The 18,575-nt window shown below is 44.0% G+C and overlaps 1 protein-coding gene and 1 long non-coding RNA gene across 4 annotated transcripts in view; one reads left to right on the forward strand and one right to left on the reverse strand.

Moving 5' to 3' along the window:
* Window positions 1-5,598: 5,598 nt before the first annotated feature.
* Window positions 5,599-18,575, reverse strand: part of LOC135049937 (uncharacterized) — a 153,082-nt gene continuing 140,105 nt past the window's right edge. The window contains exon 2 of the long non-coding RNA XR_010241513.1: window positions 5,599-5,898. This is a non-coding gene — a long non-coding RNA (uncharacterized LOC135049937). The remainder of the gene's footprint in view (window positions 5,899-18,575) is intronic.
* Window positions 5,639-18,575, forward strand: part of GOSR1 (golgi SNAP receptor complex member 1) — a 241,617-nt gene continuing 228,680 nt past the window's right edge. The window contains exons 1-3 of one of the 3 annotated variants that reach the window (XM_063955965.1): window positions 5,639-5,782; window positions 8,331-8,451; window positions 14,797-14,884. In XM_063955965.1, the coding sequence (XP_063812035.1) occupies window positions 5,752-5,782; window positions 8,331-8,451; window positions 14,797-14,884 (240 nt within the window). In that variant the 5' untranslated portion in view covers window positions 5,639-5,751. The remainder of the gene's footprint in view (window positions 5,783-8,330; window positions 8,452-14,796; window positions 14,885-18,575) is intronic. The other 2 variants (XM_063955963.1, XM_063955964.1) reach the window with 2 other exon arrangements.

Consider the following 18,575-nt stretch of genomic DNA (forward strand, 5'->3'; position numbering starts at 1 on the left):
TCAAGGTGATCCGTTCTGGAGCCAATTTCCGCAATATCGGACTTCAGGGAGTGGATAGCCTGGACTGAGGTCTTGACATCCCTAACCTCCTTAAGTAGGGAGAGAAAGTCTCGGCAGGTAAGGGGTGTGAGATCGTCGTCCTCAGGGTCGGAGTCGGAGAGACCGTGAGAATGTTCAGAAACTTTGGATCTGCTCTTGGCCGGGTGTTTTTTTTAGTAAGGAAAGGTGTGAGGTCAGACCCCTGCGACTTTTTGCCGCCTTTAGGCATTTTGGATAGGCGGAAGCAGGGGCAATCGACAAGACAGAAAATAGGGGGAGCGCTCCAGCGGTTTAGCTCAGGACCGGGGGGGAGGGTGGGGGAGGGTGGCAGGTTTAGAGAAAAGTCATAAGGGGTCAGCAAAGAGGCGTGGGCAAAGCTGGGCCAGGGAGCTCCGTCAGCGCTTCGTGTAGTGCAGCCTATCCGCCCCAAGGGGGAGCCAGATAGTCAGGGACAGCGGCAGTGGAGTGCCCCCCTCAACCTCTCCCATCCAAGGCCAGCGTAAAGAAAAAGCCCCAGGGTGAGGTCCGGTCACGGACCAGCCAGTGACCGGGGCCGCTCCAGGAACCAGCAGTGATGGGGGTGCAAGGAAGTAGTGGCCGTAGTTATCCAGGCCACAGCAGCAGGAGTGCCTTCCAAGGGGACCAGGGTAGGTAGGAGCCTGCAGGGAGGGCGAGGGGGGCAGCAGCAGAGACCTCCGTGAGCCCAGCCAGCTCTTCTACACACGCTGGGGGCTTATAACAGGGGCACCACCAGCAGGGGTTCTGGGGACCGGGGGGGCTGAAGGGTACAGAGGAGATTGGGTGGGCAGGTTAAGGAGGGAGCGGCAGCAGCCGGGCAGGAAGCTGGATGTAGAAGGGCGGGAGCGCACAGGCCGCCGGCGGGCGCAGCCGCGGCCGCACAATGCTCCCGGAGCTCACCTCAGGGCCACAGTGCAGGAGGCGTCTGCCGGCTCCGCGGACCTCGCGATCCGGTGCAGGGGGACCCCAGTAGGTAAGGTGGTGGCCCGTGGGAGAGCAGGGGACCGCAGAAGGGGCAGTAATATAGGGTCAGGGCAGGAGCTCCAGCACAGCACTTCTGCTTGTCTCCGCCACCAGGCCACACCCCTTGCTTCACCAATTCTGATGCTGGCAACATCCTCTCTGCCTATAGAAACGGGAACTGTGTGTCTGCTTACGTCAGGGAGGCAGCACTTTTAAATTGAATTCCCTACGTAAGCCTCACATTGGCTGCTGCACAACCTTGCTTTCTAGTGTCACTATAACCCTGTGTTAAACTGGGTACACATTAGACCATAGGTCTTCAACCTGTGGCCCTCCAGCTGCTGCGGAACTACACATCCCAGCATGCCCTGCCTCAGTTTTACCATGCCTTAATAGCAAAACTGTGGCAGGGCATGGTGGGATGTGTAGTTCCGCAGCAGCTGGAGGGCCACAGGTTGAAGACCCATGCATTAGACCATGTGCAAACAATACGATGCTCGTCCCGTTTTCCCTTCATCCCCAAAACAAACAATATAGGACCTCATTCAGTAAGGACTGCAAATTCTGCTTTTTAGCAGAATTTGCAATCCTTTAACTCGCATGCTGGGGGCTGCACAGCATGCTACCTGCCGCTCCCATCTGCGACCACGCGCTAATTGCGATTGTGCCGCAATTAGTGCGTGGTCGCAGAAATAATAGAAGCCTCCTGCCGGCACAGCCTGGCTACGATGGCAGGAGGGCCAGCACCATCGTTTTGATCGGAGCGGCTACATGTGACATCACAGCCACCCCAATAACGCCGCCGCCACACACCCATTTGTAAGCCGCCGCCCCCGCAATGCTCTGTCTTGGAAACGAAGCATTGCCGCCCTGTGAACATCTCTGCCTGTCAATCAGGCAGAGGCATTCGCAAATACTGCAGGGCACCCACATTAAATGCGGGTGCATGCACAGGCCGGACCTGCGCATGCGCCCATGGGGCGAATGTGATTATTGCAGTTGGATAGCGATTTGCAATCCAACCTCAACTAGGCCCATAGTGCATATACACTGTGCAATACTTCAAACAACTGGCCATACACACTGGATGATTTGAACAAAGTCGTTTAAGATATCTTCTGATGTGGCAGATGAGAAGATGTGATGAATGATGAATGGGAGAGAACAATAGTGCATACACATGTACTAGACTAGACGATGTAGATGATTTGTCTTTCCAATTCAGCTCAAAATTACAAATTCCCCAATATATCTTCTAGTGTGTACCAAGCTTAAGACTCCTGGCAAGATTCATATAGATATTGCAGCCCTCAGATCTGAAAATCGAGGCCACTTCTCCATTCAGTGGACCATGCCTAAATTCTAGTGGGCAAAATGCATGGATGGCATTTTGAATAGTTGGCCTGACAGAGTCCACAGGAGCCACTGAGATGTCTGTCTCCCAACTGCTATTGCTTGGTTACTATGGGCATAATTTCCATTTGTCTTCTATGGAAGATATGGTAACTCTACCTTTAAATCTCATACATGATGGTTAGATACAACACCTACACCACAAGGCATTATCATATAACATAACACGAACCTCAATCACTCATTTTATCAGTGAGACTAAATGACATGAGGTCAATATGTCTATCCAGTACTATAGAGGAACTTTCCTCATAAGTGGTGTACCCATGCCAGGTGTACCATTTGATTAGAGGAGAAGAAGGAGATATTAAATAAGCAAGCCAATGAAGGGGTTAGGAAGTCTCTCCATTGCTGGGCCAGAGCAGCACGAGCGGCTGTGAGAATTCTGTATGTTTGAAGATATACCTGTAGCATACAGGGAGAGAAGAGGTCAAACAGGAAAATTCTGTTGACGGTGTAAGAGCACAACTAAAGGTGAGATATTATCTATGCCCGATTTTGACTATGCGATTTCCCTTGAACTCCCCCAGAGCCCAGAAGCACCGATATTGTCTATACACACGGTGCGATATTGGCTATGTGCGATTTGGACTATGGCATACGTTGAACTAGACAGTCGAGATTGACTTGCCTGCACAGTCTATATTTTCTTGCGATACCGATCCTGCGGTGCCGTGCATCGGTATCACAAACTGTGTACACACGGTGCGATTTGCACTAACTTTCCTTACGATTTTGACCATATAGTCAAAATCATAAGGTTACATTGAACCGTGTGTATGCACCTTGAGAACTTAATTTGAACATGTGTAAAACCACGAGCCAGAAGGGCCTGACAACCAGGCAGGACAAGAAGATATGATAAATATGGCCCTTAACCCCACAGTTCTGCCAGAACAAGTTGGACTGAGTATGCCATATAGTATGGAGTACAGCAGAGAGAGACAGAGGCAATCTAATGATGTTATTTTTAACAAAAGAGTTTACTAAAAATGCTATTCCCAGCAAAACTGATACATTGCAAAATACAAAAAAAGTCTGGTCTTTAGACTTTTAAAAGTAGAAAAAAAATATTTCTAATGTTTCATTCAATAATAACTTCTGAATATTTAATACATCTGTGTATGAACATTTGAATTATTGCGATACTGAAAGCCATATACTGAAAATCTCTTCCAGGTCAGCTTATTTGGAAAGCGCCTCATTATACATATGAATATAATGCTTTAACAAATTAAAGTTTGCATACAGTATAGCTGACACAATACACTCTTATTCATCCATGCCGTTGCAACTATGACTTTTGACTATACGAATCACAGTTCCAGGACGGAGTCATCTAATAGACAGGACAGCTTTCTTTTCAGAATTACGGGGAGACCGTGTGGTTTGACAGGTGAGGTCTGCACTGTATTACCACCAGATAGCTGGGTTCTGTGTAGTAAAGACACTGGAGATTCATATGTGTTTACTGTCTTATGGGGGTGATTCCGAGTTGTTCGCTCGCTATCTGCTTTTAGCAGCATTGCACACGCTAAGCCACCGCCCTCTGGGAGTGTATCTTAGCTTAGCAGAAGTGCGAACGAAAGATTAGCAGAATTGCGAATAGAAATTTCTTAGCAGTTTCTGAGTAGCTCCAGACTTACTCTGCCATTGCGACCAGCTCAGTCCTTTTTGTTCCTGGTTTGACGTCACAAACACACCCAGCGTTTGCCCAACCACTCCCCCGTTTCTCCAGCCACTCCTGCGTTTTGCAACTCGAACGCCTGTGTTTTTCCGCACACTCCCATAAAACGGCCAGTTTCCGCCCAGAAACACCCACTTTCTGTCAATCACACTACGATCAGCACAGCGATGAAAAAGCTTTGTTATGCCGTAAAATACCTAACTTTTGTGTAAAATAACTAAGCGCATGCGCTCTGCGAACCTTGCGCATGCGCAGTAAGCGACTAATCGCAGTATAGCGAAAATCGGCAACGAGCGAACTCGGAATGACCCCCTATGTGCGTAAACAACTTCATAATGGTTAGGATAGATTTGCCGGCGTTAAGAATACCAACAGCGGCATCCCGATGGTTAGAATCCCGACAGGGGAAGGTAAGCACTGGCATATTTATAACGGGGCAGAGTGTGCGGTGCACACAGGCCCCCGGGGGCCCACACCGCACACCCATTAATTAAAATACTTACCCTCCGGAGTCCCGCAGCGCTACAGTGATTTGTGCATGCGCAGTAGGAAAATCACTGGGAAAATGTCCGCCGCGCCATTATTCCGGAGATCTGCGCATGCACTGTAGGGACCCTAGTTCCCAGCCTGCACACGGGCCTCCTCCTCTCTAGAAACGCCCCTGAAGGTAAGTATACATACCTTCCCCCCTCTGGCCCCCTAACCCGCAGCCTAAACCGAACCTCCTCCTGCTGCCTAAACCTAACCTCCTCCCTCCCCCCGCAGCTTACCTCTCTGGTGTGGCAGTGGCTGCTCGTTTGGAATCCTGGCTGTCGGGGTTCCGGCCCCAGGCTGGAGACTCTGGGGCAGATGTATTAACCTGGAGAAGTGATAAAGCAGTGACAAACCAGTGATAAGCACCAGGCAGTCATTATGGTTAGGAGCTGACTGGCTGGTGCGTTATCATCTTGTATTTATCACTGCTTTATCACTTCTCCAGGTTAATACTAATGCCGGTGTCAGCATTCCGAATAGTGTCGGGATTCCGTCATCGGTATTCTGACTGCTGAGATCCTAACCGGATACCCTTCAGGTTCTGTTTTGCAGCAATCACTAACCAATTTTGGATTGGTTAGTACTTTATCTCTCACAATTTTATCTCTTTCTAATAAATATCCCCTTTAGTATTTTCTAATCAAGAGAAAACGCTCACCGATATTTTCGTGGTAGAATCCAATTTATAGTAATCAAGTTTAGGACTGTTGTTTCTGCAGTATAACATTTCAAATCTACCACAGGGGTGAGGGAGAGGAGACCCAGACATGTTCATGTAAAAATGGCCTACTGCTAATTCTATTTGATTCTTGTCATTGGTGCAAGTCTATAAACCCACATTTCAATAGTGCAGCTGGTCTGTGTTGCAAAACATCTTTCGTTAGCCTTATGCCAGCCAGAGTGAGAACTCAAGTCACCTGCACAGACACGCTGGGAACAAAACATAAGCAAAAGCAATTTAATATTTTTCCGGCAGGTGTCACTGTTCTACAGCCGCTCAGCCCATATGTCAGTGGCTCGTCATAGCGGCTTTCCAGCCCTGCTCAGTCTCCTCTCTATCAGCGACTCGCCGGACCGGGTGACGTTGGACGACAAAGATGGCCGCGGGGAGCAGTAACTACTGGGAAGGTGAGAAACGGGTCCTGCGATGGGCTGTCCCAGGGATGGGTGCAATACAGGCGGCCAGCTGCTGCTGGTGTCCTCCCACTGCTCGTTGGTCCCATTAATGGTGTCAGCAAACAACACTGTAATGAAATGGAGAAGACTATTTGCCATAGAGACTGTTCTGTATTAGACTGATAGAGATAAGCTGTCCTGCACAGAAGCACCTTTATATAGTAGACTGTACACCATTAGGAGGCCCTAAATCTGTATGTTACATGGTTTTGTGGTGTGGTCACTTACTGTATGTGCCACTTTGTGTCAATAAATTATAGTAAAGACAATGTGTGGTGGTGTGATCAACTGGAGATTGTTGTTTGTGAGTAGTTTATTAACACTGTTAAAATAAATTAAGACCCCATCCTGGTGCTCTGGTTCCTGTGAGAGAGCTGTCGGACTAGTCTGTTATATTTAAATGGTCACTGGACTCTGCCGTGACTTGGGATATGTTTGTGTTTTATATTTAGTAGTAATGAGTCTTTTGGATGTAGGGCCTAAAATTGAAGAGTCTTATGCCGCTTTCAGACATGTGACCTGGGGCTGTGCTCGGTATAGCGAGCTGCAGATTCCCAGGTCTCTGCTCCATGATCCTGGTCTGGAGCAGAGTCGTGTTGATTGCTTTCACACATGCAGAAACCTGGGGTTGATACGAAATCACGCAAAATCTGGTATATAACTGCACGTTTGATACGCTTTTCACACATGCAGCTATATCCTGGGTTTTTGCACATGAAAGTGCATCAACCCGGGATTTCGGCATGTGTGAAAAGAAACCATGTGGTACTAAGTCCTGGGTCCATGACCCTGCTCCCGACCAGGGTTATTGAGCAGACACCCGGGAATTTGCCGACTTGCTAGACCCGGCAAATTCCAGGGTCACATGTCTGAAAGCAGCATGAAAGAGGTATTAGGGACCTATGTTTTAATAATCGTGGCTGTGCCACAATTAATCTGTATCGCAATGGATATTTTCATTTTGAATGAAAATTTTCCCACTATGTATTGAACTTAACCAGCAGGGACAGCTGCAGCGATAACTACTGTCCCTTCGAGTTACTTTACCAGCATATTGGGGGAGTCTGCAAGATTCCTCTAGACCACAGGTTCTCAAACTCAGTCCTCAGGACCCCACACGGTTCATGTTTTGCAGATCACCTGTAGATTATTAAAATGTGACAGTTGGTGATACACAGTGCACCTGCTGGGTGACATGGAAAACGTGAACCGTGTGGGGTCCTGAGGACCAAGTTTGAGAACCACTGCTCTAGACCACAGGTTCTCAAACTCGGTCCTCAGGACCCCACACGGTTCATGTTTTGCAGGTCACCTGTAAATTTTTAAAATGTGACAGTTGGTGATACACAGTGCATCTACTGGGTGACCTGGAAAACATGAACCGTGTGGGGTCCTGAGGACCGAGTTTGAGAACCACTGCTCTTGGGGAATCTGACACTGCACATGTGCACAGTGTCAGTTTTCGAGCATGAGAGGAATTGGAAAATCTCTCCTGTGAATGTCTCCATAGGGTTAAAGCGGTTTACACCAGCTGCAGATGGTGTAAACGAAAGTAACCAAACTCCGAAAAGCTGCGTTTTTCTAAGTTTGCTACAAAGAGGTCAGTCCGTACTCCTCTTTCATAATAATGGGGATTGTAATCTGCAGCGCCAATGAGCCTTCTCCAAAGCATACTGTGAAATTTCCTGCATAAGGATATTAATACTGTACATAACATCAATTCAAAGGGCGGTATTCAATTGTTATATCATGCCCAATCTTCTGTCTAAAGTGACGGGAGATCGCAGGGCGATATTCAATTGATCTTTTATATCATAGAGGTCAAGTTAAGCTGCGTAAAGCGACTAAACCTGACTAAACTAATGGGCATGCAACGAAAAGTACTGTTTGGGTGCCCAAATGGGTCACTTTTCGCTCATTTGAGTTCGTCACCACCAGGGGTAGCAAGCTGAAATGATTTCTACCCCTGGTGCTAACACAGACAGCTGAAACACAGACAGCCGACATCCCGAAGGTAAGTATGAGCATTACTGTATCAGCGTTACTGTAGGGGTTAGAGGGGTTTTGGGTGTAGGTGGGAGAGTTAAGGTTAGGCACTATTGGGGTGGGGGGTTAGCCCTAGCTGCCACCTCCGGAGGGTGATGTAAAACTACTTACCCCTGCTAACGTCGGAATCTCCATGTGACCGCCGGTATTCCGGTAGATATACCATGTCCAGATGTTAACAATATTAAGGTTCTAACACTTGCTTTGAAAAGCATTCATGTAATTGTCGTATTGTATCTGGAGATAAGGATTCATGGCCATTAAACTGTTGTATGAATGTGTTTGTATTATGCTGACTGCACTATTGTCTGTGGGTGAAAAATGCCACAATTGGACACGATTTAGTAACGCCTACTACAGTAAATGTTCTCTGTCTGTCATGTGAGTTGATTTCAATTTCTTTATTTAATATCTGTAGTTGTGACTACCTGTGTTTTTTATACCCCCACATCAGACCTGAGGAAGCAGGCCAGGCAACTGGAGAATGAGCTGGACCTCAAATTAGTTTCTTTTAGCAAACTCTGTACAAGTTACACCCACAGCAACTCCAGAGAAGGAAGACGCGACAGGTATAGGTACTACTTATTTTTTTTCCTTTTATTGATTTGTTTTCTTTTTCCTTTTTCTACTAAATTCTGACAATTCATCAAGCTGTTAACATTATTGGAATCAAATCAAAACTCTGTTTTAATTATGAAGTTAAATATCTTTAATAAAATAAAAATATCAGTACTTTTTATAAGGTTGATTGGGTGTGTTTTATGTATTGATCCAGATTGAAAGTGCTCTTTCATTCCAAAATCAGAGAAGAGACCTTTTCTGCACTTTCTCTTCCACAGCACTCAGTGGGGTCGATTCTATTCGGCAACTAATGAATAGCGCCGGGAATTAGCTCCCGACGCTATTCAATTCAGCAACTAATTACCTGCAATTGTCGGGAATTCTTCTCTCATCCCCGGGGGATGAGAAGAGAAACCCGACAAAAGTGCTGCCTCGCGGCCGGCGCAAGGCTGATTCTGTCGGGAATCAGCCTCGCGCCGGGGAGTTAAGTCGGAGAATGCCCGTTCTCCCGACAATTCAACTTGTTTTGTCGGCGAGAACGGGCCATCGCCGACGTAACTAGTTGCTGAATTGAATAGCGTCGGGAGCTAATTCCCGGCGCTATTCATTAGTTGCCGAATAGAATCGACCCCAATGATCTTAATGGTCTAAGAGGCCATCATTTTTTTCATTACTGGTGGAACATGAATGCGGCCCTCCATCTGCCATAGAACTACACATCCCAGCATGCCATGTCTCAGTTTTAGCATGCCTTAATAGCAGAACTGTGGCAGGGCATGCTTAGATATGTAGTTCCACAGCAGCTGGAGGGCCACAGGGTTGAAGACCAATGAATTACAACTTGCTTCTGAGAGTATAATGGTTAGCCTATTGGTCTAGACCTGTATGGATTCTCCACAAACCCTATTTTGCTTTCTCCTGAATCACTGGGGAAAATGTTGAGTATATACATAGTTATAAGTACTAGTACTGTTATAACAGGAACTAATGTTTTGGTTAAGCTTTAATCATTATATAAATGGTCACTAATCCTCCGAATTTAGATTTTGAGCCATGGTTCACGCCAACCTGACATTCCAGAGCAACTGTGTAAGGATATAAAGAATTGCCTCCAGCATTAGACAGTTGAAGTTCCTCGCACATCTTTAGGACAGTATGTGAAATGAACCTAAAGGGCCATACATACTAGACGATATATTCTGCAGATGTGAACGATAACGACGATTGTGAACGATATCGTTCACATCGTCTAGTGTGTATGGTCCTGCAATCAACGATGCGCGCTCCCGCGCTAGTTGATTGCAGGTTGGCGGTCGCCCCTGCAGCATGCTCAATTGTGACATCGATCATCACGGCATGTCTGTACGGAGCCGCGATGAGCGATGTTCACGATGTGACATTGCTCACATTCACGGCAGCGGCTCACCTTCCCGGCAGCAGCGGCTCTAACCCCTTTGCCCCCCCTGCCCCGGCAGCGGCTGCACCGGCTCCCTCCCCGGCAGTGGCTCCTTTCCAGCTGAGCCGCTGACGGGAGCCGCTCTGGGCGTCTCTATTAATTTCTCCCACCTCCCCACCAATGAAGTTTTTTCACCCACTGTGCCACCAACTTAATAAAAAAGAATAACTACAATGGGTTCATGAATTATATAAAATATATAATTTTATTTTTTATTTATTTTTCCTCGTGTATTATACCAGCCTACGAGATTTGTGGTGTTTGTGCCCAGGAGTACCACACTTGGAGAGAGTGTGTGTATATGTATGTGTATCTCTCTCTCTGGAACTCTCTCTCTCTGGAACTCTCTCTCTCTCTCTGGAACTCTCTCTCTCTCTGGAACTCCTGGGCACAAACGCCACAAATCTCGTAGGCTGGTATAATAATAATAAAAAAAATATATATATATTTTATGAACCTACTACCGGCGCGGTGTGATGTCACAGGCGGGGGCGTGCGGGTATGCATATGCCGGTGGATTATGATCTAATCATGTGGTAATCAGCCCACACTGTGAGCTATATGGTCGAGTTTTTTAAATTGTTTTGTTTGGATGCTGTTTTAAATTTATCAATAAACAAGCAGTCTGCACTATGAGCGCCTTTTCCATCATCCTCTATTCTTAGAACCATATATATAATTTTTTTTATGAACCTACTATTATAATTAATTTTTTATTAAATTGGTGGCACAGTAGAAATATAATTGGTGGGGCAGTGGGTGAAAAGAACTTAATTGGTTCCTCCTTCTACAGCCCTGCCCACACACCCAGAAATGCCTCCCCAATATTTAAAATATGTAATACTCCTTTCAAACTGCCTGAAGTAGGTCGCACCCGGGAGCCTGGCACGGGAACTCCCAGTGTGCAACCCGCCTCAGGCGCCTTTCACACCGCAGTTAGCAGCCCGGCATATTGCCGCCCGTACATAGAGAGTGAACAGGAAACTGGTTGCATCGACCCGGCTCCCGTTCACACCACACAGTGAGCCGGGTTAAACACGTGTCACTCGACCCGGTACTTTAACCCTGGACCTCTTTCACACCGCACATGAACTCGGGTTTTGCGCGTTCATGTGCCAGAAACCCGTGTTCAGGGGTGCTGGTGTGAAGGGGGTATAAAAAAAGGTGCCAATTCCAAAGATATCTTTCTTCTTTCATATTGTTTGAAAAATTGCTTATGCCCCCTACAGACTCTGCGATCCGCCGTCGAGCTGCCTGACAGTGGATACGGGCGACCCGGCGGCGGGGGGAGTGAAGTTTCTTCACTCCCCCCGGCGCCATAGCAATGCATTCTAGTATGGACGAGATTGTCCATATTGGCCTGCATGCATAAGCGGCAGGGCACCAACGATGAACGAGCTCAGGGCCGCGCATCGTTCATCGTTCATCGTTGGTTCCTACACGCTGCATGATATGAACGAGAACGTTCATGTCATGCAGTGTTATCTACCAATGTGTAGGGCCCTTTATACCCCTTTTCCACTAGCTAGCACGGGTCGCAGCCAGGAGTCTGACGTGGCTGCGACCCGTGCTAGAGCCCCTTTCTACACTGCGCTTACCAACCCGTCATATTGCCGGGTTGGTGACGCGGCAGGGGCGACGCTGGGAGATCACATGATCTCCCAGCGACGCCCTCCAATACACTGTGAACGTTTACACTACACAGGTTACCAGGTTGAACACGTGTTCAACGCGATAAGCTACCCGGGTAAGATTCCCGGATCACTTGATCCGGGAATTTGCAGGAGGAGGCGTTTCCACTAGAGCTAATGGAAAAGGGGTAATAGTGTGTACACTTAATTTTGTTTGTCAGGGTTCTGGGAAGTTCAAGGGAAACTGCTCATCTTCCACATTGGTCATATCTTGTAGTGTGTAGGGCCTCTCTGTTTACCTATGATTGCCTCTCAAATTCGGAGTCAGTTCACATTATTAAATTTGCCGATGATATCGCAGTCGTAGGTTTAATAAGTAAGGACGATGAGTCAGAATATAGATCTGAGGTTGCTAGGTTAGAAGCTTGGAGTCAAACTAATCATTTTTAATTCTAAACGTAAAAAAAACGAAAGAAATGATTGTAGATTTTAGGAAAACTCACAAGCAGCCCTCCTGTCCTATAGTTGTAAATAATCAGGTTGTGGAGACAGTTGAGTCCTTTAAATTCCTGGGCATTCACATCTCCAATGACCTGTCTTGGGGTACCCATACACGATGTGTTGTTAAAAAATGCCAACAACGCTTGTTCTTATTGAGGAAAATGCGTATGGCGGGAATACGTAAGGAGATTTTAGTAAATTTTTATTCAGCAATTTTAGAGAGTGTCCTCACATACGGGATTATGGTATGGTTTGGGAACTGTACTGCCGTAGAACGGAAGTCCCTTCAGAGAGTGGTTAAAACTGCAAGTAGAGTAATTGGAGTCAGCCTGCCCTGTATTCAGGATATATATGAAAAAAGGCTCCTCACTAAGGTGAGAAGTATTTTGGGAGATCCATCTCATCCAAATGGGGGGATGTTTTCTGTGTTGCCATCTAATAGGCGTTACCGTTCTATTCTTTGTCGGACTAACCGGTTAAGGGGTAGTTTTTTCCCAAAAGCAATAAACATGTTAAACCAGATAGGACCGAGATAAATTGACAATTGGGAATGTCTTGGGTTCAGGAGTGCTCTTTTCGTTCTGTTCTTATGGTCTCTGTATATGCTTGCTTTTTAGTTTCGTTGATTGTTCATTGAACTATTGATGACAATAAAAGTATTATAAAAAAAAAAAAAAAAAAAAAGTATTATTAAAAAAAGCCATGTAATTGCCTTGTAATTACGGCTGTTTAAGCCCAAGAACAGACTTCCTTCTTTTCAGCTGACCACTGAGTTATATTCACCTCTACATGTTCTACTGTCTACATAGCCTTTGTCCGTTAACATCCATTTGTCATGTGTGTCACCCCAGTAAAAAACTTGGATAAGCCCAGAATTTTAATACATCTTAATAAATGAAAATCTGCATTTCTCCTTCAGTTGCTTGTAACTTTACCTATGAACGAACGCAAGTTGTAAAATGGCTCATTGATCATCTAAAAACATTCTGATCTGGGTATATAAACATAAAGGATATATTGGCCAATCAAATCCCGTTAACAGCACATTTTATATAGGTTCATCTTCTGTTGCTGTAAGTTGGTGCCTTTACAGGAATGAATTTGGCCCCCTATATTACTGTCATCAACTTGACATGATTTTTTGATTTTTAATAAATGTATTTTACTGTATTTCTATTCCCTAGGTTATTTATTATTCTCTAAATCAATTTGGATTTGAAATAAGAATTTTAAAGTAGGCTGTATTATGAATATGGTTTAGCATAATGTGACATTATTATTATTTTTTGTTATTACATAAGTATTCAGAATATGTTTTTACTGCTCATCTTTATACCAGTAAGCTTTTGTTAGTTTATTAAATGCATTTATTAAGATACATTTTTAATTAGTAAAATTGTCTGACGCACCTTAGGGCAGAGCCATACTGTATTTAGAAACACCTACTAGATCAGACAGACTTGACATATTTATTGCTTTTCTGTACCATCAAGTATAGGCATTCCCAACCTCGGTCCTCAAGGCACACTGACAGTGCAGGTTTTAGTGATTATTAAAAATATTAATTTCTGTGCTCATTCCATCTTTAACCACTTAACTGGCATGGTCCGATAACATGCGACTGTGCAGCCCCACTGTGTCCCCCAGTTCTTGACAAGGAGATGCGTACTGCAGATGTGCATAATATAATATTTAAATATTGAAAACAATTTTTAAACTATATTAAATTAATAAAAAAACTATTTTATAAATGGTTTTAAAGGGAAAAATCGTCAAGTTAAGTGGTTAAAAACATAGAATGCTTCTCATACTGGAGCCTCTCTGGCTTATTTAGACCCTTCCTCAGCAGTGATCTGTGACACAGTGAGGAAGCTGCGCTGCAGCAGGCAGAACACTGTGTGTTGCCTGACTGTCAAAAACATTTAAATATAGGGCATGCTGTTTTTGTATGCCCTATACTAGACAGAGGGTGCTAAAAATATATTATACTTTAACAAAACAGTCATAAAATGTAACTATCTAAAAAGTCGCAGGTCTGGTTTAACTGTATAAATAAATCCCATGTTGCTTTTACTACAGACTTGTGTTTGCGTTAGGCCAGAGTTTCCCAAACCCCGCCATTAGAATGCAGGTTTTTTAGGATATCCATGATTCAGCACAAGTGACTTAATTAGTACCTCCGTTTGATTTGATTTAACTAACTGGACTCAAGCATGGATATTCTTAAAACCTGGACTGTAATGGTGGAGTTTGGAAAACTCTGTATTGTGCAAGATATGGAAGCTGACTAAAGCTAGGTACACACTGGAGCAATATGTACTCGGACAATATGGAGGTCAACATATTGTATCCGCGGTACACATCAGAAGGATGGAACGATCCCTTATTCCGTCCTACATTACACAGCACAGCGCCGCATGTGATATTGTCCGGTTTGCAGTGCAGCAACGACGACGGCAGCACGCAGATTGGCTGTACACTCTGAATGATCCAGCCAATATGTCGTTCTCATTTGGCTATAATCGACATATCGGGCTGATATCACTCCAGTGTGTAGCCAACTTTAGACACCATGATCTAGATTTAGTAAAACGAAAAAGAGGAGGTATTGCACATAGCAACCCATTGGTTTCTACGGGCAACACTTCCACTTTGATTATACTCCAATGTTTCAAAAATGTAATTTATGTATTTATTCTATTGAATCCTCTTTTATTAAATATTTGTATTTATTTACAAACAGGTCATTTGCTCTGTTTTTTCCCCCCTAGTTCTGATACAACACCGCTTCTAAATGGATCAAGTCAGGATCACATGTTTGAGACGATGGCATTTGAGATTGAACAGCTTCTGGCCAAGGTATTGAAATCCATTACTTGTGTGTATTGTATGGCTCTGTTTGTACAGGGGGATCTGACATCACCAGGCCACCCTGGAAATCCTGGTTTCTGCTGTGAGGGCTGCTGAGTTCTGCCTATAACACTATTCCTGGGCACAACACTGGGACTAGTAACATCAGCAAATAACATATGTTCCTTTTGTGGTGTATAACATATGTTCCTTTTGTGGTTTCGCTCGGTTGTACGCTATGACGACGTTTTCGCAATTGAACGTGTATCGGCAGCCTGGGCATGCACTGCAGTCACACTGCACATGTGTAAATGTGCCATTCCGATTCCGCCTGCAGCGAGGATTTCTTTACAGAGTGACAAAAGTGACCATTTGGGGGTGGTAACGGGGAGTGGTGGCAAAAACACAGGCATGTCGTGTGTCTGATGTCAGCTGTAATCATATATGCAGAGAAACATGGCGCCTGCGTCGCTACTGCTACAGCCAGTCTGTATAGCCATAGTCCTACTTGAGAAGTTCTCCATTGTTGCATGTAGGCTGCGAATGTGTACGCAATTACGAATGGGTTTGTGATTGCTCTGGTGGGCGGCACTTTTCGTCTCTGGACAGCAGTTTCACTTCCTAACATTAGCAGTTCCGGAGCCTAGAAAATTGCTATTACAATTGCATTAACATACAACTCTGAATTAGGCACATTTTGTACTATAGAATGTTGTAAAAATCCAAATCAAGAAATTTCTTTTGCAACATTTTCGTATATATATATTGTCTTTTGTTTGATGGCTGATGCTTCTATGCTGCATTCTAATGACTTCTGCCCAGCTATCGGGTGTATATATTAAGGTGCCGCCTCTTTGCACATCAGGACATGTATGGTGGCTTTGGGGTCGTGGATTCTGATCACTACTTTTGAAGTTTTATCTTCCCCCCCTCCCCCCAATTTTATTTGTGGGTTTCCTCTAGGTTGTCTTGTTTCTTCGTACTGTCCAGAAATAACCACTGGGCCCGGGAGTAAACGTTCTCTGTAATGCATGCCTCAGTATGTTGACACTTCCAAAATAAAGTGTAATAAATAATGTAATTATGTTATTGTTAACTGAATGTGTGCAGCGCCCTGGCCCAGCACATGATAGCTAAAAACTGCATTCGAATAGAGGAGGGATGTATCGCAATCAAATTGTGATATGTGATACGTTCCGCACTTGATCTATTAGTTGAAAAAACAGGGAGGACATGACACCCAAATCTCTCTTCTAGTTGGGGAAATCTAAATGTAAAAACATATAATTTGAATCTGGAAATGTTTTTTTGTTTATTTTTTACATTATCATTGTAAATGAAATAACTGCTGAGTATTCAGTCTTCTGTCTCAATAGGATAAGACTTAAGCTTGCTCACTGCTAGTAAATGCGATTATCCTGAGCTTGTCATAAATATAGGGCTAGCCAGCAAGGGGCTAAGAAATTATATTCCTGCAGAAGCGTATTCTTCCTCCAACAATTATACTTTTTTGTTTTATTTGCAAATTTAAAGCACATGGGAGTTTTTCCACAAAGATAATGAATCTGGCAGGTGCAGTTTTATTTTCAGATTCTTAAAGTAGTTTAGTTATCTCTCCCATAATTCTGAAACAAATCTGTGACCTGTTCCTATATACAGATCTATGGGGGAGGGGGATTCTGGACTGCACACCCTAATTACAGTGGGAGGTGCTACCATGCAGGGACTTGCAGTTCCACAAAGAAAATGCAGCACCGATGCACACTCCACAATACCAAGAACTGCTAGTCAGAATAATTATAATAAATTCTGCAATCTAACAAAGAGCAAATTTTGCAGTTATTGGTATACTTTTTGGTCAAAAAATATTATCCTACCAACCAACGTCTAGGTAACCTCATCTGTGGTGGGTCCCTAACATTAGTTTGAATCCAGGGCTCGGGACACCAACAAGCCCGCGAGAACCAGTCACCCCAGGGCAAGTTTTAGTGAGTGTTTAAAAGAGAAGCAAAAGTCTGTGTATTAAAAAAGTGTTAAGATGTGTAAGGTGTTTGGGGGGGGATGAAAAAGTGTAGTATTAGTAAAAAAAAAATATTCAGAATGTTAAAAAGTGCTAAATTAAATGCTATAGCATGCCACCCCAAGGCAACCCGGCCACCCCATCCTAGGTGACCCCGCACCCTGAACTCATCCCTAAAACTGATAAATTGTACAAATTTGTAGGGCTTACGTATATACCGAAACAAAGGTAATGGCTGCAACATTGTTTCTATGACCAGGTGAATGCTAAAGACAAAATGTTCTTCTAGTATTAATTAATTCAAATAATTCCCAAATGACCAACTGAATTATATGACCGAAGCACAATAGACAATGCATTCCAGTCCTTTTACCCCTCGTTATATAATTTATCTGACTCTGCACAATGTCACCCAAGTTATCACCAGCTGTAAAGCATATTGTACAATCTTGCAGATTGCCACATTGCTCCATGACCAATTTGCTGCTCTTATCACTGAAAGAACTAGTGAAGAAAATGAAGTTCACCTCCAGATCCTGGTCTTAGTAGTTTTCTGTTTTATTAATACAAGTAATAGTAAAATCTAGTGACCTAAATGCTACTGTGTCCCATCTTGTCTCTAGAATTTCATAGTACAAGCAGAAAGAGACCCTGCTATACCTTGTAACCAGGGTCATCATCAGTCATAAACCATATAAGGATCCCAATCATTGTGCGAGTTATTGCCCATCTTGCTAATTGATATAGGTTTTAAATTATTTGTAAAAACTTTGATGACTAGATTGAAAGGGATATTACCGCTCTAATCCGTAAGTACCAGGTTGGCTTCATTCCAGGTATGCAAGCCTTCGATAACACAAGGCAGACAAATTGTATAATCAATCATACTAACAGTACCAATTATGGCCTTGGATGTAGAGAGAGCAGGAGCATCATGCAGAGGATGTTCGCATTAATTTGATTTGAACATAATTTTCTAAATGGTATTTTAGTTCTTTATCATAACCACTGTGCTATAACCTCTGACTTCATCATCAGTTCTTTCTGTAAGTATGGCGCCATAGATTCCGTAGTGCCAATAAGACACATTTGGAAGAAGTCATTCAAATCAGTGCTTGCCCCATTGGAGCTTACAGTCTAAATTCTGTCCCTCACGCTAGGGTCCATTATTGTCAGAAGCTATTTGCCTGACCAGTATGCGACTTCCTTTCAATGGTACGCTACAGGGGTGTTCTACTGTCTCACCACTTATTTTCACCCTTCTCAGTGTCTTTCCCAGTGAAAATTAGAGTTTATTCTAGTGCTTTAAAGCAATATTTTGCTCTTTGCACTAATATCTTGTTCCTTCATTGCTTGCTGAGAACCACAGCAATTTAAATACAATGTTCATGCCAACGAGACAGAAGTCCTAGATATATAATATAGTCATATATAAAGCGCCAGTCTGCCAACATCAAGTATCTGGGTGTATACCCTAACCATGCCGTAACCCAATGAGTGGGGCAGTCTTCTTATTAACTGGATGTATGGCATTGGCTAAGATGAATATCCTTCCTTAATTGTTGTACTTATTCTAGAACCTACTAGTCAGACTCCAGAATGATAGTTTTGTTTTAACAATATTTGCTTTTATTTATAAAATGTAATCCAATACAATACTTAATGGGTTAGAATTAAGAG

The sequence above is a fragment of the Pseudophryne corroboree genome, chromosome 2 (genome assembly GCF_028390025.1).
Source record: "Pseudophryne corroboree isolate aPseCor3 chromosome 2, aPseCor3.hap2, whole genome shotgun sequence".
Taxonomy (NCBI): domain Eukaryota; kingdom Metazoa; phylum Chordata; class Amphibia; order Anura; family Myobatrachidae; genus Pseudophryne; species Pseudophryne corroboree.